Source organism: Tiliqua scincoides, chromosome 1 (genome assembly GCF_035046505.1).
Source record: "Tiliqua scincoides isolate rTilSci1 chromosome 1, rTilSci1.hap2, whole genome shotgun sequence".
NCBI classification, from domain to species: Eukaryota; Metazoa; Chordata; class Lepidosauria; order Squamata; family Scincidae; genus Tiliqua; species Tiliqua scincoides.
This window is the reverse complement of record NC_089821.1, coordinates 129,833,729-129,858,863: the sequence shown is the minus strand read 5'-3', so window position 1 is coordinate 129,858,863 and position 25,135 is coordinate 129,833,729. Positions and strand designations below refer to the sequence as shown.

At 42.3% G+C, this 25,135-nt stretch overlaps 1 protein-coding gene across 1 annotated transcript in view; it reads left to right on the top strand.

The window, feature by feature from the left end:
• Positions 1–25,135, top strand: part of ABCA12 (ATP binding cassette subfamily A member 12) — a 142,887-nt gene that overhangs the window by 93,633 nt on the left and 24,119 nt on the right. Inside the window, exons 30-41 of the mRNA XM_066622088.1 lie at positions 6–202; positions 2,572–2,732; positions 3,894–4,130; positions 4,324–4,450; positions 7,784–8,036; positions 9,933–10,019; positions 11,183–11,276; positions 12,375–12,502; positions 13,849–13,936; positions 16,625–16,730; positions 19,537–19,591; positions 21,416–21,593. Coding sequence (XP_066478185.1) covers positions 6–202; positions 2,572–2,732; positions 3,894–4,130; positions 4,324–4,450; positions 7,784–8,036; positions 9,933–10,019; positions 11,183–11,276; positions 12,375–12,502; positions 13,849–13,936; positions 16,625–16,730; positions 19,537–19,591; positions 21,416–21,593 — 1,711 coding nt within the window. The remainder of the gene's footprint in view (positions 1–5; positions 203–2,571; positions 2,733–3,893; positions 4,131–4,323; positions 4,451–7,783; positions 8,037–9,932; positions 10,020–11,182; positions 11,277–12,374; positions 12,503–13,848; positions 13,937–16,624; positions 16,731–19,536; positions 19,592–21,415; positions 21,594–25,135) is intronic.

Here is a 25,135-nt window from a genome sequence, read left to right as displayed (position 1 = left end):
CGAAGGACTCTGAAGGAAACCGGATTATATAACCATCGTTACAAGCTGGCTGGCTCTTTGTCAGGAGGGATGAAGAGAAAGCTGTCCATATCTATTGCCCTCCTCGGAGGCTCAAGGGTTGTGATTTTGGATGAACCAACAACAGGGGTCGATCCATGTTCACGGAGAGGCATCTGGGACATTATATCAAAGAACAGAAAAGGTAATATGGGTGGAAAAGGTGATACAGTCTATCCTTTTCCAAAGAAATTACACCCACAGTTGCTTCTAGTACTGTCATACTACTGATAAAGATTATTTGGGTGAACTTGGATGATGGGACTCAGGAACAAAATAGCAAGTAGCCCTGAAAGGAAACTTATTCTTATAAAATGGTAAGGTTGTCAGATCAGGACTGCCCATGGCCAGTCTCCAGTGCCTTACCTCCTGTGAGCCCAATCCTGAACTTGTACTCACAAATGTGCCATAAAGCATGTTCATGGCCCTCAACACCAGCCCAGCATCAGAAGTAGCTCAGTGCCAGCTGGTGCTGAGCTGCTGCTGGTGGATTGCTGGTGCTCTGCTGCTCAGCAGGTGCCTGAACCATGGGGCACAGAGAGGCAGGTTGGGGCATGGGGGCAGACGGGGGAGGAGGTGTTCTGAGGTGGAGGGCAGGGAGAGGGTGGGGAGGAGGCGTGCTGGGGGAGGGAGCAGGGCGGGAGGGAGGTGGGACTGGCAGAGCTCTGTTCTGCCGCATCCAGAGCCTCCATGTCAGGCCAGCAGCTCTTGATTCTGCTCCACCTAAGGGCTGCCACAGAATCAAGTAGCCCCATTGCGGGGCTACTTCCCTTACTGGGGGGAAGGGGGCAAAGGTTTCCTTCCCTCAAGAAGCCCCCAGTGGCTGCCCTGTTCTGCTCAGGGTGCTTTGGCAGTCCCGGCACAATGGGCAGCTCAGGATCGGGCTGTGTGTCTGTCAAAGAATGTTCAGGCTGACGTGTCTTTCTCAAAGTTTTCCTGCAGTGTTCTAAAAATTCAACAAGAAAATCAGCTTCCCAAGACCAGGGAACCTTATTTCCACAGAGGGCTGCACTAAGAACTTACCCCATGATCAATCCTATCCAATAGCGTAGCAAAGGGGGTGGGCGGCGTTCTGGCCCAGTTGCCAACCATAAGGGGTGCTAACATGGGCAGTGCCTCTGCATTTTTTTACTCCCCTCTCACAATAAAATATTTATTTTACTCTGTATTTTACTCTCCACTCAGAGTAAAATATACAGGGCTGCCTGCATCGCTTACCTGTTGGTCCTTCCTTCATTGAAGAAATTCATTGAAGAAATTCAATGAAGGAAGAACCATCAGGCAAGTGACTTGGGCAACCCCTCATTCAGTAAACTATACATATACACTAGTAGCCCTATCCTGCCTCCCACATCTTCCATTACTACTTTATTCCATTAGTATGTGTCGTATAGGAAGGAGGCGTGACACCCACAACAGGTCTCAAATGCACTAGCTACGCCACTGGTCCTATGATTGTGCCAATTACCTCTTAGGTGGACTGAACCTGGACTGTTTGGCTCTCTATTAATTCTGTCCTACTCCTGTTGAGCAAGCGGCCAGTGCTGACTGATCACGTGTAAGCAACTTGGGCTGCAATCCTAACCACACTTTTCTGAGAGTAAGCCCCATTGAACAAAATAGGACTTGAGTAGACCAGGTTAGGCTTGTGCCCTTGGTTACATACAGGAATAGTGCATCCACAGGGCACGCTCATGTGCTGATTGTGTGCAATTTTCCTTAATCCTTATAATGACGTAGTAATGGAGGACTAGCACATTACAATCTGGGTACTACTCCAACCAGAGTGATCATATGAAGTCAGTGAATGTATTATTGCTGGATCTGGGGCTGCTGAATAATAATAATAATAATAATAATAATAATAATAATAATAATAATAATAACAACTAGGTATTTATATACCGCCTTTCTGGTCATCGGATTACTCCTCTGACTTTATTCAAGGTGGTTTACATACATATGCCTCCTGTATACATCCTCCTGCTTTGAGTTGTCTACTGTGCTTTATAGGGATGTGTATGTACATGTGGCAGAAGGTGGGGAGATTTCACTATATTTATGTTGATATATTTATGTTGATATACCAATTTCTGTGTCTACTCCAGTGGATTTGAAAAGTACTTTGCATCTCCTCCCTGCTTCTAGCAGTATAGTCTGTGTGGCTTTAAGTGAAGCCAGTAACAATCATAGGCATTGCGTCTGCAGGCATCAGACCCTTGTGCCCCACTGTGTCTGTTCTAGGAGTGGGATGCGGCAATAGAGCTGTACAGTGGTAATTTCTTTAAAAAAAAAAAGAAGTTGGAACTCAGCAGATTTCTGGGAAAGCTTCTACAAAAAGTGATATCTAAATAAATGAACCTTGTGGCATAGCCACCAAATACATTTAAAAAACAACCCATAACATGCCATTGTCTCTGTTTGGAATTCCATGTGCACTTTTCATTTATATACTGTCCTGCCTATTGCAAGATACCAATATTTTGCTTTTTTAAAAGTTCCTTTTTTTCCTAGGCAGAACAATTATTCTTTCTACCCATCATTTGGATGAGGCAGAGGTTTTGAGTGACAGGATTGCATTCTTGGAAAATGGCGGGCTGAAGTGCTGTGGGTCACCTTTCTATCTCAAGGAAAAGTTTGGCAGTGGATACCACCTGACCCTCACTAAAAAGAAGGTTTGTAATTGTAATATGAACACTTGCATATTCTCAGAGGTCATGAGAATGTCTAGCAGTGTACTACTGAAAAGTAATACCAGCTTGAGAAGGAAGGTGAGGTGGCATCTATGTTACAGAAATGTGTCTGGGTGGATGTAATGAATCCACACATCTTAATGACAGAAATAGGCAAACCACAGAGCCCAGAGAACAGTATCCTCTCCTGATATCTCTTGATATTTTGATCGGCCGTTACTACAGAATTGGCCAGCTACTAGCCAGTGAGATTTTGATCGGCAGTTACTACAGAATTGGCCAACTACTAGCCAGTGAGATTTTCTCTCACACCATGGCAACCCTTTGCCATCCATGCAGCAATGGCTGATTGGGCACTACTAATACCACTGGTACTTGGGGATCACCTGGCCAGGTGGACCCAGGTGGACCCTAAAGGGCATGAACACCTGGTATGCCTCACCTGGCCAACCTCTCATTGCATCCCTGCTAACTGGTCAAGCAATCTCTAGGATTTATGGCATAGCTAAATGGCAAGTTGTTCCTTTCTCCCTCAGTACACTAGCAGCATATTGCATTGACTGAGGTGGAAACTACAGTTAAGATGGAGTTATGATTTTTTTCTCTGCATTTTAAGTCAGACAAGTCTGGGCAAACTGAAAGTTGGAGCAAAGAAAAGGTGAGTTAATCTGTTAACTTTTGCTCTGTTTCAGTGTCAAAATCTCAAGCTGATTTTGAACCTCTCCCAATGAAAAAGGAGGACTGTTTTGAGATTTTAAAAATGATAGAACTTGGAATAGTTAAACAGGGTCTCTCCGCCCATGTTCCCTTTTTCCATTCAAATGCAGCTGGCACAGGACTACTTTGGGTTAAAAGAATGTCAGAACCATCCAACCTGTAGTTTGAGGCTGAGTGTGGTGTGGGGGAATGGAGTAACCTCTGTTGCCTTTTGAGGGAGGATTTCTTATATCTGCTCCAATCTTGCGCTCTCTCTCTCTCTCTCTCTCTCTCTCTCTCTCTCTCTTTCTCTCTCTCTCTCTCTCTCTCTCTCTCAAAAATTCAAATTATTTTACAACCATACTTTAAACAAAGTTTTAGGTTCTAAGCAAATAAGAGCTCAAAATCTGAAGTTGAATTTTGGTGTATTTTTCCTGCTTCCCTTAGACCCCAGCCCTAAGCTTGGCAGAAGAGTGTGATACATCTGCAGTGACAGCTATGATCCAGTCTCACCTCCCAGAAGCCTATCTCAAGGAAGACATTGGTGGAGAGTTGGTCTATGTCCTCCCCCCATTTAACAGTAGTGTCTCTGCAGCCTATCAGTCTTTGCTGAAAGGCCTGGACAGTGGTTTAGATGATCTTCACATTGGCTGCTTTGGAATTTCAGATAGCACTGTGGAAGAGGTGAGCTTCTAAAAGATACTGAGAGCTCAAAAAAGTTTGGTCAAAATGATGAAATTTGGCCTTCGCTCATAGAACCTTAAAAAAATAAAAGCGTGATTTAGCAGTGATTAAGTTCTATAAGTTTGCTTGAAGCTATGCATGCCTTTTAAAACTCTTGTTGTACAGCCTGCATTTTCATTTTGACATCCTGCAGGTGTTTCTCAATTTGACCAAAGATTTGTCAAAAGATGATCGAATCAATGCAGAGTTGCCTGAAGAGGTGCCCACTTGCACTCTGGATAACGATGAGATGAATGCTGATAACTTCACCGACAAAGATGGTATTAATCTTTCTGTGACTCCAATAGGAGTATCATTTATTTCAGTGTGAGAACTTACTGCTAAGAAAGTATGGCCCAATCCTAAGGGCACATAATGCCAGTGGTACATGCATTCTGCTGGCATAATATACTTCATGGCACTCAGAGTCGCTATGCTAGCGACCATGGTCTGGCCGCTGCTGCAAGCAGTGAGTTAGTTCATGCTACGACAGACAGGGGATACCTGCTGGTGCAGGTAAGACTGCACAGTGGGTGGAATGGGGTGGGAGTGGGCCGATTGGGGAGGAGATGGGGTGAGGTGGAGAGCAGATTGGGCCCAGAAAGGTGGTGGGTTCATCAGCATCAGTACCTGCTGAATCCTAACCCTCTTCTGGGGTCCAATCTGCCTTCACAGATCAACACAGACTTTCGCTATTGATATCATTGGCACAGGCCTGAGTTAACCCATGGCATCTGCTGGGGCTTTCCCTCTTGCAAGGGAACAAATGTTCCCTTCCTCCAGGGAGGCCTCAACATGCCAAAACTTTCCCACAGGATATGGCGGGTGCTGCATTCGTGCCAGTTCATCACTGTGTGGAGGTAGGAGTGGGCAGTGTGTTTTATTCATAGACATCCTGGTGAATGACTTGTCAGTCAGTGTTAAAGGGACTGTGCAATAATATTGATCATTCTGAAATCGAATGGTGTTGGAGAGAAGGAGTTATGAAGTCGCCTTTTGCTTCATTCATAAAACTGGCAATTTTAAAGTCCCAATCAGCAACCAATCTGCAGAGGCCAGGGGGCACAGCATAACAAGATTCATAGCTCTGAAGCGGTAACTTGTTTTTAGAAGCTTTTGCTGCCACATGTGACTGGAAATCCAGCTTGACTTTCAGGCTAGTTCTTACTGGTGGCAAGAGGTGGCAAGCCTCTGTCTGGGCTGTACAACTTCAAACTGCAGGTGTGAGCCAATGCCATGCAGGACTGCCTATTTTTTGTGGCCCCAAACCATAGGCACTGAAAGCATTCATGACCTTAGGCAAAACCTGAAGCTCCAAAACAATATCAGCTAAGGATCCTCTTCCACAAAGGTCTTCATCAGTGGGTTGCTTTTTTTCCCTGCATGAACCATCTTCAGGTTCCTGAATGGGGACAGAAAGTCTCTGTTGCTTTCCATAGGCAGGTTGTGGCAGATGCAGGTCAGACATCAGATTTTTGCAGTCATTTTTTTCTTAAGTATTCACACAGGGTCTCAAATGTTTGCAGGTAACTAGGGTTTGTGTCACCCAGTGCAAGATCTCACTGTGTCACCCCCCCCATGATGACCCTCCTCCCATACCAGACCATACAGAATAAATTACAATATAATACATACAACCTAAATGCATCACTAGGGTTGGTGTAACCCGCATTAACTTTATTTATTTATTCAGATATATAACAGAACAGGTCACCCAACAAATCAGTAATCAACAAAAAACCAGTGGCCAACTTGATGATATTCACACAACTGAATTCTAGTATGAGTTCTAGTATTAGCTCTCATATGTGGAGATGAGAGCTGACTCATACCAACACCTTATTGGTTCCTTGCTCTGTCATAATAACATCTCATTAACTTTCAGAACAATCAGTCTCATTGGTCAGTTTTGAGTTAAAGAAATCCACTTTTTGTTACATAAGCCAGTTGTATTTTCCTTTTCTGGTTATTTGGCTATAACTTTTGATAGAGTACAGTTATTTCAACATGGTTTATTTCAATGCATTATGCGTGAAATTACACATCGAATGATACATAACATGATAGTATTATTTGAAACTACCAAGATTTTCATAATTTCAGCCAGTAGTGGTGTATCGTTCTCCCCCCAGTGCATCACCTGTTGCTGTCTGTGCCTCCTACAACCCCCTAATGATGCCACTGCATGCACGAAGGAAATGCTCGCAAAACTCCAGTAACTTTGGAGCTGCAGATGTGAATTTGTGCATTCTAGTTAGTTGTATGAGCAATTAAGAAGGATTTGTGGTTTTTGAAAAACATCCCTGCATACCCAGGAATCACTGCTGTAAAGTGGCCATCCATGCAGCTGTTCCAGGACAGACATTATTTCCCCCTCCTGGCTGAATAAATAGAGCTGCCCTGAATGGAAGCTTGTAGAGCAGTGAACTGAATGTATGAAATGAGCATAATCGCTGTGGGAGTCTTGGAGCGGTGGCATATATGAAGCTTCATGTCAGTGTATCTGTCAGAACAGAATCACACTTTACATGTGCCCATTAGTAGCATTTTTCCTGCGACAAACGTTATGTACTTACATGCAAGGAGACAATATTCTCTTTTTGATTTCTTAGGAGTCCCTTGTGGATCTGATAAACAGAAATGTCTTCTATGACTAGTGGCCATTACCGTTATCATGGAGTTGCAGCTTGCTTTGTATAATTTACATGATGCTATGCCTTAGCTTCATTTCATTAGAAATATTTGACGTGGGGTCTGTTATTGATGTAATTCCTAAATGCTGCTCATTTTACATAGAAAATATAAAAATGCCCACAGTTATCAGACCTCTATGTAGATTGGAATTTTCAAATTAGCTTGCTTTTTTTTCTTTGACCCTTTTTTTCACTGCACCTGTGACTGTAAGCAAATCCACTGAGTGCTGGATTTCACAACCCAGACTTACAATTTGCATCTGAGCTGCAGCTGTCCCTGTCGCATGGGGAGGGCGACTATGTAAGAACTAGGCAGAGAGCATAGAGATTTTGACATGTGGCTTCAGACCAAAAGAAGTGGGTATGTGGTTTCTTTGTGTTAGAAGAAGTCTTTGTCCTATGTAGATTGTATCACCTGAGTGCAGCTCATGCTTCCATGCATATGCCATGTGGTGCTATGTGCCTTGCAGATATGGAGTGCTGAATGCATACATTCAAGTCTCATTAAAAATAAAAACTTTTGAGAATATACTCTTAGAGCCCAATCCTGTTCAACTTTCCAGCACGATGCAGTCACAATGCAGCCCCAAAGTAAGGAAGCAAACATTCCTCTACTTTGAGGAGGTCTCTTTGACTGCCCCACCACAGGATGCAGTGCCTGCTCCATTGGCATGGTGAAATCAGCGCTGGAAAGCTGGATTGGACTGGGCCCCTAGACAGTGGCTGCAAAAACATTTTGTGAATCCTGCACATACCTTTTATGGAAAGACAGTGTTGGTAAAAGTCTCCAGCATCTTGGATAGTTGAGAACTGGAACATTCATTTATGGTATCTTTCTAATTGCGTCACATATTCTGTGGGATGGGTTGTGTGTGTTTTGGGGGGAAAGTCACCATTTCTCATTCTCTTTTTGATCAACAGATCAAGCACTGGTTAGATCTAGGAAGCCAAATGACTTTCAGCTCTTGCTGAGAAAGGCTGCAGCTTTGTTTGTTAAGAGATTCCATCACACCCGACGCAACATGAAAGGTTTTATCGCTCAGGTTGTCCTTCCTGTGCTCTTTGTGACTGCCGCTATGGGCCTTGGCAACCTGAGAACTGAAGTAGCGGAATACCCAGCACTCCACCTCTCGCCTTCCTTGTATGGTTCATCTGACCAGGCAGACTTCTTTGGGTGAATGTTCTTCTTCATATTATTAAACTGGTGTGACAGATTTGGTGTAAGAAAATTGATTGTGTTCCTAAGCATTTGTGTGATAGTCTAGGGGAAAAGTAACAATCTTATCCTGCAGTGTCATTATCATTACCGAGCACGTATGCTAGGAATGTGCTTAGACTGAGCAATTCAGCATTTTCCAGAGTTCACAGATCTCTTGGATCCTATTGTGGAACAAATCATGGACTTATTGTGAGATAGCATTAAAGAAGTTGAGTCAGCACTTAGCTACTACTAATAACAATGCAGTTATGTAGCTACTTACTATAGTCTCTGAACCCACATAGAGTATTGGTGGCCAATCAGCCAGCCTCCCCCTGCTTCTGATGCCCATTGATAAGAACATGCCCTTCTCCTATGGCCACCACTAAATGGTAATAGTACTACCTTCCACCCCATAACGTATTGACTTCTGTGACAAAAAAGAGTCTCCAGATTGCCAAACTAGCAAATGTATATACACATATGTGAGTGTGTGAGATCATCTCAACAATTTGAAGAGTTCTATGAAAGTGTGCACCAAAGACATATCCTTCCATCATATCCATCAAAGGTGACATTTCTTTGGCTAAAAGATTTCATACAATCCGGCTTGTCCTCTTTGGAGAGGGCCCTTTTATGAGTACTGCTGCCTATGGAGGTGGGAGGGGCAGCAGCAACAAATAGGGCCTTCTCCGGGATGGCACCAACTCTGTGGAATTCCCTCCCTCTTACTTTACGAACTGGTCCCTCCTCAGAGGCTTTCTGGTGGGGCCCAAAAACATGTCTTTTTACTCTAGACTTTTGACAGCCCAGTCCTATGCAGGTCTACTCAGAAGTCCTATTGTGTTCAGTGGGGCCTACTCCCAAGAAAGGGTGCATAGGATTATAGCCTGAGTTTTTTATATGGACACCTGGAGTTTTTTATGATGATTTGTTTTCTACTGTTTTTTTGAAATTGCCTTCTGCTGGTTTTATCTGCATTTAATTGCTCTTGGCTCTTCATGAGATTTTTAAGTTGCCCTTTGGATTTTAGGAGTTTTTTAAATATTTATATTTAATTTTATGTTTTTTTAACATACTTGCAAGTCACTTTAAATGCTGTGATGGAAATAATGCAGGGTATGTATAAACAAACAAACAAACAAACAAATAAAATAAATAAAAACTTTCCCCAAACTTGAAACAATGAAGCATTAACTGTTTGATTCATTGGTGCATACCTGTAATTCACTGCTACTAGCAATGTGATTGCTTCTGAGTTTGAAAACGAGTTTGGAAGTTTGACAGAAGACCTGCTGATACTTTATGCTTCCTTTATGCATGCACATTTTTTCCCCAGTAGTTTTTCCTATCAACAAATTCACTGTGCCGAACTCCCAAACTGCTTTTTCCATAGCTTGAATTCTAAGCAGCAGTTTGGGGAAACAGTTTTGGGAACCATTTAGGATAACTTCTGTGCTCTGTGTCAGAAGTATCCCCTACTGAGTCTTTGCAACTGGCCTATGAAATAAAAACAGATAGTTCTTAACTTGAAACAGGACTCCTGAGTAGAACTGTTGGGATTAGCAACATTTCTTCAGGGAACGCATTTTCTGCAAAGTTTCTTTACTGATTTCAGGATCCTAGCCTAAAGTTTTCACCTGGCAAAACATTTCATTTATATGGATAACTTTGAACACAAGCAAGTGCTTATAAAAGCCCTATATTTATGAGCTATGACTTCACATCTATTCCACATTTCACTGTACTGGGATATAAAATATTTGACACTCACTATGTTCATTTTATTCAGTTTATACATTATTTCTTATCTATTCTGTCTCTCATGAAGATACAGCTAACCTTTTTTCCTTTTTTTTTTTTTAACCCTAGAAATTATAATGAAACCACAGATGCTTTGGTTGCTTCAGTGCTTTCTTTCCCTGGAGTAGATAACACATGCCTGAATACAAGTTATTTGTAAGTGTTTCTTCTTTTTCTTTTTCTTCCTAATCTGAGAAGGGAAATGATCAGTAATCATTAGGTATTAAGGACACCCTTTGATCATCTGTAGAGTTGTGATTCCTAGGTGTCAGATAGAAAAGGTTTCAGCACAAGTCTCCAGCAACATAGTTGGTTGTGAAATAAGGCATTTTTAAAAATGCTTTGCATTTACCTGGGAAGTTCCATCAAAGTCAGTTCTGATTAAATGTGCTGTCTGGGTTAAAGACAAATAATATGCACTATAACATGCGGACTTGCAATGCAGCCCTATGCGTATTTATTTGGACATAAGCCCCACTGAGTGGCTTATTCCCAAGAAAAAGGTGCATGAGATTTCAGCCATGCAACCCAATCCTAAGCATGTTTACTTTGGAGTAAGTTTCAAAGCACAAATCTGTGCATGCCTACTCAGAAGTAACCCCCTCTGCATTCAATGAGATTTACTCTCAAGGAAGTGTGTAGAGGAGCAACCCTAGTTATGTAAGCTACATCCATTTTTTGATGACTGAAAATTTTGATCCATTTTTTGAGGGCTGAAATTGGTAGGAGAATCTTCTTCAGCATCAGTTGATCCACAAGTCTCTTACAGTCTGTCTGAGCTGGGAGAACATGGTGGGTTGTCAGCTAGAAAGCTTCAAGGGTCTGTGGCAGTACCGTCTGATTATTCCTGGACTGATTTAGTACATTTCTGTGGCTTAGGGAAGTATTTGTGCAGACCATACATGATTAATCAAGTATCACAGGATTATCCAATTAATGGTTTGCCCGTTACCACTGCTGGACATGGGGCTGCTTTTACTTTCAAGGCAGTTTTGTTATTTTAATGTTAATTCTTGGGCTTCTTGCTAGGCAACTTGAAGCAGGCTTCATTAGACCTTTCCAATCAATATCACAATTCAACAACTAAAAAGAGATTGACAAAGCAGTAGGCAGAATCATTAAGAACCAAGCAGGGCTGAGTGAACTTAGCAACCCTTGAAGCAAGTGGGATAATTTGGGAACACTCAGGGGATTCAATAAATAAAGGCGATCTCTTGCCAAGTGCCCTACATTAAAGAAGTATCTGCCTGCATATTACTATGTGTAATCTGTGTTCCTGCTTACCAGGATATGTCAAAGTAAAATCTGCTTACTTTCAGAGCATGTTTTGAGGAAGTTGTGCCTAACGAGTGGATGATCTTTGGGAACCAAAGTGCTCAGTATTCTGTGTGCAACTGTACTGGCAAGACACAGGTAATGTTAGATCTCAATGAGAGGGAATAAATATGAAATAAACATTAGGGACTCATGACCCTTAAGAACTAATTCCATGGTGAAAGGGAAGGCTCCAAGGGTTGCAAATATGAACTTGGATTGCATACTATTGAAGTGCGTGTTCATCCTTGGATAAGCTATTGGTGACAGGAGTTGCTGATTGCGTCACTGAAAATAGGCTTCTGCTTTCTATTAACCAGCAGCTGTCTACTGGATTTAATAAGCCTGCCTATGTAAACCGCCTTGAATAAAGTCTTGAATAAAGACCAAGAAAGGCGGTATATAAATACTGTATATTATTATTATTATTATTACTGTATGGATAAATATACTTCATTTTTATTATACTCACATCTACAAAATCCAAAGAATCCTGATGTACTGAATGCTATGCAAACATGGCACTACTCAGCCAGAGTTTATGGATTTAAATTGTGTTGCACCTACTGCATTGCATGCTTGCTGAGAGACAAATTCCATTAAATTCAGTTGGACTTACTTCAGAGTTAATGCACATTAGATTTCAGCCTTGGATTGCACTCCAATGCATATTTAGGCTACTTAAATTTCATTAAAGTTGAGGATTTCAGGACTGCAACCTTACAGTGTGATGCTGTTTGTGTTTACCAATTTTAAGAGACTTGCAGCCCAATCCTGAGCTGCCCAGAGCGTGGGGCTGCCACAGCAGTGAAATGGCTGCTGCGGCATCCAGCACACCCTGGGCAGCCGCCGCTCCCCCTTTGGGAGAAGGGGACATTCATCCCCTTACCCTGAGTAAAGGAAGTAGCCTCGTAATGGGGCTACTTGATTCTGTGGCTGTTCTGGAACCGCCACAGAATCAAATTGCTCTGTTGGGGCACATGGCCCGACACAGGGCTCAGGATCTGGTGGAGACCAAGTCACTTGGTAGTTTAATATTTAATGTTTAATGTTTAATATTTAATGTTTAATATTATCTAAACTTTAGCTATTATGATAAATTGCTTGGGATCAAACAATATAATTTTATATCTTTATGCTTTGCCTGTGAAAACTTGTTAAATTTTAGCTGTAAAAGCAATACTCTTCTCTTCCTAGATCTGCCCCAAAGTTGATGCTTTACCACCTCACAAAAAAACCTTCTCCTCCCGAACAATTTATAACCTTACTGGGCATGATATAGAGACTTATCTACTAGTTACCGCCAAAGACTTTGTGCAGAAGAGGTACCACATATATTCTATTACTCTTTCTTTATTTCTCCCTAATCGGATATTTCTTAAGTGTTTGATTCTCTTCTAGTAAACACTTTTTATAATACTGTCTGCTGCTGTCAAATTACTGAAGTTAGCTTCAAGTGCACTGTGCTTGTATATTTTACAAGGGAAAAGCTACTGAAGTCATACTACAGAAGCAAGACTATGTCATGTTGTGTGCATAATTTTACAGTCAGCAACTAAATGAAAGGGTGAGCTGGGGTGGCGGGAGTCTCTTGTAACCAGACTCACATGGGAAGCACTTGTGGGATCCTGAGAATGTGGTTTCATTTTTTAAAGAGGATTTTCAAATATTCATAATCCATGGAGAAAGTCCTGAAAATTTATATTTCATCTTGATCAAATGTGCGTAAGCTAGAAGCAACTGGATAGTGGCTCAAGTGGTCAGAGAGTACCAACTGACTTCTCTGTATGGCACACAGATGCCCTGCTCCTCTGATTTTACATATTTACCTGAAATGATCCTGTTAATCTACAGCCAAAGTAATATGTAGCACAAACACCAAGCAGTCTGCATAAACTGGAGAATCATCAAGCTTTTGGCAAGCTAGAATGTACAGCTGGCATGCCACATATTGTCCAAGGGCCCCAAGTTTCATGAGCTTTGTGTTACTTTAAGAATCCCAACATTCCTAATTTAAAAGGTGTAATTAGTTTGTTCTAAGTTCAGCAATAACAAATAAAACAAAAAAAATTATATAAACTTAAATTTTATTGTATGATTCATGCATTTGAAGGTACAAGGTTTTCTGAGAGCAATATTGGAAATGTTATAGTCCTGTTTCATTGTACTTTAAAGACTGTTAAATCCTGAAAAGCTAAAGAAATGAAATGGAACATTTGAATGAGTAACATTTGTGCAGGTGAATCAGATTTTGACCTTAGTATTCCATCTCTGCAGTTTTAGTGTTTTCTCAGGCTTTTTGGTCATGCTTATCTGTTGGTATTGCCTTGACAGAAACACTTGTGCATCATAGGGCCCAATCCTATCCAATTTTCCAGGGCTGGTGCAGCACCAATGGGTGCACTACATCCTGTGGTGGGGAGGCAGTCACAGAGGCCTCCTCAAGGTATGGGAACATTTGTTCTCTTACCTTGGGGCTGCATTGCGGCTGCGCCGGTGCTGGAAAGTTGGATAGGATTGGGCCCAAAGCTGTTTATTTTATGATTGGTCTGTTCAACTGCACAGTTCCATTTTCCTCTGTGGAATAAGTCAGTTTCAACCTGTGGATATTTCGGTTCTGTGGCTTATATCAGTGCTGCATTGCCTAAGGTGTTTTGCTTTTCCTGTCTAGGTATGGTGGTTGGAGTTTTGGGCTACCCTTGACTGGTGACCTCCAGTTTGATGTACAACCAGTACCTGCTAACAGAACAATCACCAAGGTAAACTTTGGGGAATGCAGTTTTGCTACCATGAAAATAATGAATGAATAACTGGAAGAAATGGCAAAGCAGTTTGTGATATTTAAGTTTAAAATATGCGCATACGGACTGCTAAATTGTTAAATAAAAACTTAGAACCTTCCTACCAAACTGGTTCAATCTTAGCCACCCAAATAAAATAGTATCACAATGTTTTTGAAAGATAATTAGGCTTTGGGCTTTCACATAGTACATTTTTGACAGCCTAATCCGAAAAAAATCCCAATCCACATGGCTTCTGCTATATCCAGTGCAGTTTAGGAGCAGGCTGGAGGTCTCCTTGGAGATCTCCTTGAGTAATGCCCCAGCCTGCCCAGTGGGGCTACTCAGATCTACACCAGCTATTTAGCTGGTGCAAGTCTGAGCAGTCCTGTGTAGGGTGTTCAGGTCCAGGAGGGAGGATAGGATATTCTGGAGGCTTGCTCCTCCTATCCCATACCCTTCCAGACCTGATCTGCCCTCCCCACGCCCACAAACGCCCCCTCTGGCGTGCACCGCTGCCACTAAACCTGAAAATGGTGGGTTTGCATGGGACACTGAACTGCGATTAATCTCATTTTCTTTGTTCTGCTTTTGTTCAGTCTCATTTTCCCTCTTTGCTACTAGATTTCAGAGCAAGCTGGGTGTTTTAAAAAATCTAATAAATGAAAAGATACACCACCTTTGTGAGATGGAGAATAGACTCCCCTTCACAGCTACAATTGGCTTGTTCTTCTAGATCAATCTCCTGTATCTGTCATTTTTTTCTTAGCAATAAAAGTTTTATAACAAATAAAAATCAGTGTATAAAGGGGGTACATAGCTGCAATCTGTAACATAAGAGGGATAGGAGGAAAAAAACAGCACGTCAAGATACTGGAAATTTATTTTAAGGCCTAACAGCCACCACCGTCTCTTCAGATGGAGCTGTGCTCTGGAAGTAGCTTCATAAAAGGAGGTATTTCATGTTTATAGTCTTTTTGTACATTTGAGTGTATTTTTATAAAAGAGAATTCTTCCCCAGCTTACAGTGGCACTGGATTATGACTCTTTCTGTCTCGATCATGTTTCCTGAAGTGGGACACTTGACTCTTTCAGGAGACAGGGCAAACAATCTTGAGATGGGTGAAAGAATTAAGAAGAACACGTTGATGGAATTTTAGTAGTTTAACTCTGTGTTAGCATTACATATGCCTGATGACTGGCGAGTTGAACAGGGTGGAGGAGGGAGGAATGGGGTGGCAACAGGGCAGGGGTGGCGATATTGGATCCAGGAAAGAGCTGGGATCAGCGGCTGACGCAAGATTTATCCAAACCCCCTTCCTGGCCATGATCCATCTACACAGATCAGTGAGGACTTGTGCCAGTTCTACCACTGGTACAGGTTCAAGTTGATTTGTTGCAGCTGCTGGGGCTTAGCCCAAGGAGACCTCCAACAGCCCAAACACCCCTCCCACACAGTGTAACCTATACCAGTGCTGCTGCATTGCTGCATGGAGATTTAGGTAGAATTGGGCTGTTTATTTGGACAGCATACAAAGGATATTTGCAAAAGATATTTACGATACAAGGACATCTGCAAGAGGGATCTGAAGGCCTTAGGAATGGACCTCAACAAGTGGGAAACCCTGGCCTCTGAGCGGCCCACTTGGAGGCAGGCTGTGCAGCATGGCCTTTCCCAGTTTGAAGAGACACTTTGCCAACAGTCTGAGGCAAAGAGGCAAAGAAGGAAGGCCCATAGCCAGGGAGACAGACCAGGGACAGACTGCACTTGCTCCTGGTGTGGAAGGGATTGTCACTCCCGGATTGGCCTTTTCAGCCACACTAGACGCTGTGCCAGAACCACCTTTCAGAGTCCATAGTCTTTCGAGACTGAAGGTTGCCAATATATAATATATTTTGACAGCAACCCTAATTAGTGGAGAGCTAAGGAGGATCTGCCCTGTTTCCTACAGTAAAATTGTTCTTAAAAATTGTCTGCAGTTCAGAACTTCACACAGTGCAGAGACTTTACTGCATTTTTGCAGTTCAGCACCTCTGTGACACTTGAGCTACTTGCTCAGCTCTGTAGGCACTACGAGTATGTGCTCAGAAGTGCAGGAATATGACCATATGCTCCCCACATCTTCAGTTGCATTCAGTGAGGCATTTTCAAGCAGCAACATCAAGTGTCATAGAAGAGTCAAACTGCAAAAAGACAGCAAATTCCTTCCACTGTGTTAGCAAGTGCCGCTTTTGAGGGAGATTCTATAACTGAAAAGCCTGAGATGCAGTAGCCTGCGTCTCATGTAACACCTGTGGAAAGAGGGTTTCGGGACAATAGCTGAACCCATCCACCCAGTGCTGGCGCATCCACTCATCAACCATCATTAACATTCTTGAGAAAGCTGCAAGTCTGTGTACATTATGCTGGCAGGAACCTGGGCCCCTTTCTAAGGAATATGGAATGTGCATTCACTGAGTGTGTGTGTGTGTGTGTGTGTGTGTGTGTGTGTGTGTGAATGACTGACAGGTGCATCAGCAGGGGGATGATCCAGTGAGTGAACAGGCAAATCCAGGCTTAAAAGTTCATTGAAGAACTTTTTCCCAGGAACATATCATTACATAGCAATATATATTTTTAAATAAAGTTTTTCCTATTGTTTTTTTTTCTCTCAAATGTAAATGTAGGTCTGGTATAATCCAGAAGGTTATCACAGCCTCCCGGCTTACCTTAATAGTTTGAATAACTTCATACTCCGTGCCAACTTGCCGAAAGAAAACTCCTCCCAATATGGTAAGTGCTCAGCACGCCTTAGCAATGTACTTTGCTGCTGCAGGGTGGAAGATTTTGGTTTCAGCCTAATACATCATGACATGGTTAAGTATGACATTGTTATGTATGTCTTTTAATAAGTGTAAAACTTCAAGACAGCTTATCAAATTCCTAGATCTTTCTGATCAAGTAAACTTTTATTTTATATTAGTGCTGCAGGACAAAAGAACAATTAGCAAACATTTGTTTTGAGACTCAGATCCTGTGAACAAGCAAGAATTATTTCTGGCCTTTTCGCTTAAATATATCCAAGCACTCAGGACTAGCAAATACAGTGAACTTGCAGCTATAGATAGACAGGCTTAGTGTAACCTGATTGGAGACAGAATTGATGGAACTTTCTCCACGGCACCTTTCAGGCAGCCCAAGCCATTTGTTGCTTTGACAAATGAATGACAGCTTAAGAACCATTGAAATGGCCTGATAAAAGTTCACTGTCATTTTAGCAATTTGAAATAGGTGGCAATCCTGCTTTTGAGGTCTGACTTCGTCTTCATATATTTAAAAAGGCACATAAAAAGAGCTTTTTACACTGTCACTAAGCAAATCATAATGGCTTTCGACTTATGTATATTGTGCAGCCGCTTCTTCCAAGCCTCAAAAAAATATGTATTGAAATGGAAATTTTGACTTCTAGCCTAAGCTGCAGTAAAGAGAAAATGGCTTTATAGTGAAGGAGCATTAACAGCTTAGTCAAACTGTATCGCCTTTATGTTTGATAGCAGAAAAATGCTTTCTAGTTGTTTGTACTTCATTGTTACAAACGGAAGATTTTTTTTCCCCTTCATGAGGGGGCCAATGCACTTAAGATAATTTTTTTTCCAATGAACTGTGAGAAACATCTTGCGATTCTGTCTTTCTTCAGTGGTCTTGTTTTCTTATTCTTATTACTCTTTGTATAAAGCCTCTTTTTGAAAAGGCTATCCAAACACAGAAAACAAAAAAGGCAGTGAGCATGATGGGAATATAACATTAGACCATTCTAAGATCTTATTTTTCAAATTTTGAGTGAATTTTCATTTTGGGGGTATGTTCCGATTTGGATGTGGAAACTCGGGCAACAGAACTGAACAGAACATCAACACTCAGGCGCATGAGCTCTTCTAGTAAAATTTTTAGAATTAAATCTCTAGAATCAATGTGGATGTTTGTTATGTATTTCACACTTCTTGAAAGGAAGTTGAATATGCACATTATTCTGACTGGGACTAACTTGATCTTCAGAGAGCTGGCTAACCCCAGCTTCCACTGACTCTATACAAATGCATCTCAGGACTTACCATGTCATTCTTTGCAACTTCCTTTCACACTGCTAGTCATCCTTTGGCAGACTTTCTGTGTCTAGAGCACTGGTTCCTAACTCATGGTCTGCGAACCACGGGTACTCCATGAGACCCTGCGAAGTGGTCCACGAGGTCTCAGAAAAAAAAAAAGTTGCCTTCAGTCTCTGAAGTACTGGCTGTGGGTGGTCCATTCTCAGGCAACGCTTCCCCATGAACCACCAGAGAAGGTGGAGAATGGATCACCCACAGCTGCAGCTGACAACAAAAGCAGCAGCCCACAAATCTTCTCTATAATTCTAATAAATATTTATTACAAATTTAATTGTAATTTTTGTGTGCAGGGGGTGGGGGATTACATGTGGTCCATGACAATTTCAGTTTTTGTCTCAGTGGTCCATAGCCTTCCTAAAGGTTGGGAACCATTGGTCTAGAGCAGGAGTGCCCAAACTCGAGCCCTGGGGCCACATGCAGCCCTTGAGGCCTCTCAATGCAGCCTTCGGGGAGCCCCCAGTCTCCAACGAGCCTCTGGACCTTTGGAGATTTGTTGAATCCCACACTGGCCCAACGCAACTGCTGTCAGCGTGAGGGCAACTGTTTGACCTCTCTTGTGAGTTGTGGGACGAGGGCTTCCTCCACTGCTTGCTGTTTCATGTCTGTGATGCAGTAGTGGCAGCAAAGGAAAGGTCAGCCTTGCTTTGTGCAAGATCTTTTATAGGTCTTGAACTATTGCAAGACCTCCATTCATTCATATAAGTTCATCTTTAATATTTTCATTTATGTAAATTTATTCAAATTTATTCAAATTTTAAATGCAAATTAATTCTTTTCCCCCCGGCCCCCGACACAGTGTCAGAGAGATTATGTGGCCCTCCTGCCAAAAACTTTGGACACCCCTGGTCTAGAGGAATCCCAAGAACACTTGCCCATTGGAAAAGGTGGGAGTTCCTCCCTTTGCCCTTCTGAGGACAGGAAACTGCCTTGTTTGGGCCTATAATGTGATTTTTTGCCCCAACTTTCATAGGAGGTGGTCCCCCCCCCCAAATTCTGCAGCTCTATTCTTTAATCAAGGAAGCAGTGTTCTCCTAAGAGGAAACCCCTTATGAAAAAATGAACTCCCCTCTCTGATTTTCAGCAGGAACATTCTCTCCAGAATTAAGTTCATTTTGTTGGACTGATTGAATGGTTTCCCAGGTCAAGTTTCCCATTCAGAACCAGGAAAGGGAATTTCTGGCTATATCTGCAAGCAGTAAATCACCATTCCCTACCGCAATCTATTCATGCTCAGTGGAGATTTAGGTGTTTCCAGATCATTCACTAGATGAATTGTATCAAACATTGTAAGAATTAATCCTAGATGAGTTACTGTGGTATCCAATGCAGAGGTCATTTTAAGGTTGATGCTCTTAATCTCTTTGTGATTCAGTACCTGTAATGTATACAGCCATTTTTAAAAGAACTTTAAAATCCTTTTGTTCTTTGTCTAGGTATTTCTGTTGTTACTCATCCATATCCTGGTGGGGAGAGTCAAGAACAAGCCATGTAAGCTGTTGTTTTTAGCATTGTCCTCTCTAGAATTGACTTGCAAGAGACACACCAGCAGATGGCCTACCCTGGTCTATTCCCGATGATCCAGAAGGCAGCACAATCTGTTACACTAGCCAACAGGGAGTGGAACTGAGTCAGTCATTGCCACAGAGAACAGTGTGCTGCCAGCACACTATAGTAGCTAAGTATCAATCATGCCCCAGAGCTGGACACCTTGTAGGGCATCCTGGGTCAGTCTGACCAGCTCTGAACAGGGATTGCATCAGAGCACAATAAAAGAACTTTTTGGTCAATTGGTTGGGGTAGAGAGCTTGAGACAGCTGCAGCTCAATGAGATTCAAGTTGGGTCTGTCACTGTTGCATCTAGTTTGACGTTTTGGTTCACCAGTGATATAGGATGAGGTGCTCTCAGGCCATTTACTGCTCTGAATTCAAATGATGATGCTCTATCTTCCAAGCATTGTGCACTATATTACAGTGGTTCCAAAACGCTTTTGTGAAGAAGACCCACCAAAAGATATTCGTCGAAGAGCATGACCTATCTGCAACATTTCTTTTCACATTTAGGTGTATGACTGGCCCTGAAATTCTTCCAAATTTTGATGAGTGAGGGCCAAATTATGTGAGACTGGTTGTTTCACAATTCTTCCTCCCAACCTTTTTTTAAAAAACAAAAAGCAACCAGTGGAAGACTTCAGAACCAGTCAAGATGGTCATTCTGAACCAGATGATGCCCAAAATATTGCCCAAGCTTTAATCAAGACTGAAGGAAGCACTGGAAGGAAGGAGGCACTACTTATTCTCTTTCCTATAATTTTTCTTCTCAAAAATTGTAACTCAAATGGGGATGGAACATTGTTGAGCAGACAAATGAGAAGAACAGAAAGCATTAAGAAGGCCCAATCCTTCTGCTAATGGTCATCTCTCTGGTCTTGATTTCAGCCATCAGGGTACTTCATTTTTAAAATGAATCCATTGGGAAGAATAAGAATCAAATTTGCCATTTCATGTAATTTGGTCCAAGACCCACTTGTGTTTATCTGAATCCAGGATCCTGGCCCCAGAGACTCTAAACAGCAGGAAGAAGTCTCCTGGGCCACCAGCAACCCTTCAGTGAGGTTTGGTGCAATACAAGAAACCAAACAATTAAGAATAAGAGATTCCCTAGAGTTGTTGCTGGTGAGCAAGTTAGGTCAGCAGAAGTATTAGGGTTAGACTCAAAAGTATATTTCTGTGTCTGTTGCCATCAGCAAGAAAAAACAATGAGGCAAGGTTAATAGTAATCTCATAGACCTAGAATCTCACTGAGGAGTGAGACTAGCATTTGGGCTGTACCTGATTAGTCTACAGGCAAGGGTGTGTGTGATGGAATGTTCCTCAATGCATCATTTTAAAAATCCCTGTGGATAGATAAAGAGAACCAGCTGTATTAGGACCCTTTCCTGTGACATTTAATATTCAATATAGAGGGATTTATTAATTTTTAATATGGAGTGGCATTCAGTTATGTGAGCCTTCACCTGCAGTCTAAATCTTTACTGCCTTTAATTAGACCTAATTCACAGAAATATGGAGTGGGGTGCTTTGACTAGCAAGGACTACGTCATAGATTTACAAGAACTGAAATTCTGTTAGGTCTCTTGAGTGAGGAGTCTGCTTCCTCCCACTTGGTGCTGGTAGCCCAAGAATCCAACTCACTGGGACAAACTATCTTGGGAGGCATTATCACAACCAGTCCTGATATGGAAAGTGATCTCTGGATTAGAACAGCCTTGTAAATGTTATATCTGCTTTTTTGCTTATCTTCTTCCCCTTCAGGCTTAGCAGTTTACTGGATATTATAGTGTCCATGTCTGTCCTGATTGGCTACTCTATCACTACAGCCAGCTTTGTGCTGTATGTGGTAAAGGAACATCAAACTAAGGCAAAACAACTGCAACATATCTCCGGCATTGGTGTGACAAGCTATTGGGTGACTAACTTCATTTATGACTTGGTAAGTTTATCTCTTAAACATGTGATGAAGAGCAGCATGGAAACTGCATCATGAAATGCAATATTCAGTTTTGCCTTGAACCTTCTTTGACTTAATATTGATTATTATTACTTTGACCCACATAATACTGTATTAACTTTGTACAAGGACATTTTAAACTATTTAGAATTAGTATGATTGCAGTGTATATATGCTAAAACATGGGCCCTTTTGGGGTCTGTACTGTACGCATAAAGCTCAGCACATTTATAAAACATCAGTGTGCTATTAAGGTCATGACTTCAATTTATTTTTAACTTGTTGGCAGGGAAAAAATGCCTTTAGGTTAAATTGCACAGAGGCAAAGCCAAAAAGGCAGGACTAAATGTCATCCAATGGTATGTATTTTCTTAAGAGCGATAAGTAATGGCTCCTAATGTAAGGGCTGCCTGCCTGTGACCCTGTCTTCAAAACTCCATCACAGAAAACTTTTGTTAATGTTAGGGATAGTCTACTTAATCAAGGAGAAAATCTTCACACAGATACTGTGAACCATGGTTTTTCCCCATAAAATGTTTTTAAATCATCATCATAACTTTTCTTTTACAGGTTAGACCCTGGTATCCACAGGGGATTCATTCCCAGACTCCCGTAGATACAGAAATCTGCAGTCTGACTTCCATATGCAACCAGAACAAGGTTTCAGACATGTCCAGAACCATTCTAAGGCCTGTAGAGGCCATATGCGGCCTCTATGGGGCTCTGAAAGTTTCCCAACTACAACTGGAACAAGGTTCCGGATGCGTCTCGGAGGTTCTCATTGGGTCCTCCCTGTAGGTTCAGAACCTGTGTCATGTCAAATTTGCGGGTTCTGAATCCACAGATAAAGAGGACCCACTGTATAGTTTTTTTGAAAACTTTACATTGTTTCAGTTTTGCTTATTTTTTCTCTGCTGCTATATCCTCAACAATAGCTTATTTTCACAAACATTCAAAACATTTCACAGATGATGCTGTCGTTTTCAGGAAAAAAATGAAGACGCAGCACAGTGAAATACTCCATATAGCAGGAATGGCCAAACTTGCTTAACATGAGAGCCACTTACAATAAACTTCAAATATTTGAGAGATACAAGAGAGATGTGATTGTGCAATATTTAAGAAGAATTTATTCTTAAATATATTTACTCACTGTGAACTTTAAACATATGTTTTAATTCAGCTGACTCTGAGTTTATACCTATTAAATAATCTTAAAGCTTGAAAAAAATTTATTTACCTTCTATAGTAATTGTGATGCAAAAATATTTGCATATCAGCCAACATATTTCTGCAAGCCATACATTATACATGAAAGAGCTGCATGTGGCTCTTGAGTTATGGTTTGACCACCCCTGCTATATACAGGTGGAGCCTATTTATCCACGTTAGTTCTGTTCTGTGACTCAGCGCGATTAACAAAAAACGTGTTGTGCTAAATGCCATAGATGCAAATATGCTGCAGCCTGACACTTCTGGATGGAAGGAAACTAAGGTTCATGCCAATAAAGGTTTTTGAATTTGAAACTAAGGCAGCTGTTCTCAATCCCCTCTGCTCCGTACTCAGACCTCCTGTTGCCAGCTGCCCTGCTTCTTTCACAGCTGGGATGCTGAGCTTGCTTGGGAAGCCTCTATGTCCCAGACACAGCCTCTGTGTCCCAGGCGGCCTCCCAATAGCGCTGCAGGTTCTTCTCCTCCTCCTCTTCGTTGCTGCCGCTCCTGCAGCCCTCCCTGGCCACCATCGTGGAAGCTCCTCTGCCCTGGAGCATTCTGGGACTTGTAGTCTGGCTCTCTGCTCACCCTCACCTGTCTCTCCAAGGCTTCCCAAGGCTTGCTTGCTGGAGCAGGAGAGCCTGCATCATCGGGGGGGGGGGGGAATTCAGCAAACACTCCCTGGGTTTTTTAAAGCAATCACCTCTCTTCCCCCTCCTGCCTCCCCCTCCTGAGCCCTCCCCGTTGCCAGCTGTCCCACTTCTTTCACAGGTGGGATGCTGAGCTTTTCAGAGTCCAGCCCGATGTGTTTCTACTCAGAAGTAAGCGCCATTGTAGTCAGTGGGGCTTACTCCCAGGAAAGTGTGGAGAGGATCGTAAGCTATATCTCATGCTTTGCTTGGTGGGAAGGCTTGCTTGTGTCGGTGATTGCCTGCATCATCTGGGGGGGAATTCAGGGATGGTTTTTTTAAAAATGCAATCCCCTCTGTTGCTACCACACCTGCCAACAAGTGTGAGTGTGAGAGCTCCACCTTGCTGCACGTGTTCTGGTTACACGGGGTTTTCTGCCCCCCTCTTCAACCTCTTTGCTGGCTCAGGGGTCCAGGAATGTTACTGTTCCTTCGAAAGGGGAACATCTTCCAGGGCGATTCCCTGCCTGGGTAAGGCAGAGCCTTTTTGCAGTGTTTTGGGCTGCCTGGAAAGGGAGTGAGAGGCCAGTTCAGGGCAAAGGATGCAAAGGTGTGTGTGACTTTCAGTACCCCCACCCCATCTACAGATAAAAAAATCCGTGGATAAATAGGCTGCACCTGTATAGCTTAATTTGTGTGGCACAGTTTTGATGAGATTCATTGTGGCTGTAAGAGAACATTTGTTCCCTTACCCCAAGGAGACTCCGGCCCCAGCCCCGCAGGATACAGCGTGGCCATTTTGGAGCCACAGTACCTCATGGAGGCAGTGGGGCATAGGATTGGATTGTGAGTCATCCTATGAAACTGCTTTCTCCTCACAGAAGAAAAGATACTGGCACCCTCTCTGTAGGTGGGAATGCAATTGAGGACTAAGATTTTCTTTTGAAAAAATGTCTCATGGGACAAGATTAAGAATTGTCCAAATTAACCAAAAAAGCAACTTTATTCCTCCCTATCCTCTGCTGAGTCAGAGTTTTTTTCCTGTAATTTTGATATACCAAGCCAAACCCTTAGACCACTTTTTAGCAAACAGATGATTTATTTTCCCAAGATATGCTGATTCTGAAAAGTTTTGCTCTATTGGCATAGTTACTATTTCCTCCAAATGAATCATCCTGGTTCCTCAGTCAGTTTTTATTTATTTAACTTTCTCATTTTTTAAATGCTGTCCTTCCTCCAAGAAGCTCGGGGTGGTGTAGATCATGTCTTCCCTCCTTTTGCCCTTACAACAACCCTGTGAGGTAGATGAGGCTCAGAGAGAGTGACTGGCCCAACATCACCCAGAAAGCTTCATGGCTAAGTGAGGATTTGAACCTGACTCTACCAGGTCTGGGTCCAATTACTGAACCACTAAACCATCCTGGCTCTCATTTTTCATAGCTTGTGACAGAAGCTATTCTGGTGCATGCTGTGTTTAAGGACATGATCCATTGAAGTACCTCCCCAGTGTTCTTGCAAAGCCTAGGCAAACTGCAGGCATACCCAGTAGCTGGATACAGGAACAAGTCAGATCAGCATTAGTTGCCCAACCTGTAGTATCAAGCACTCAGGTTTGCCTGGTACTGTACATGACTTGACAACAACCAGCTAACTAAACTGATCTGGGTAATATTGTTTTCTCTG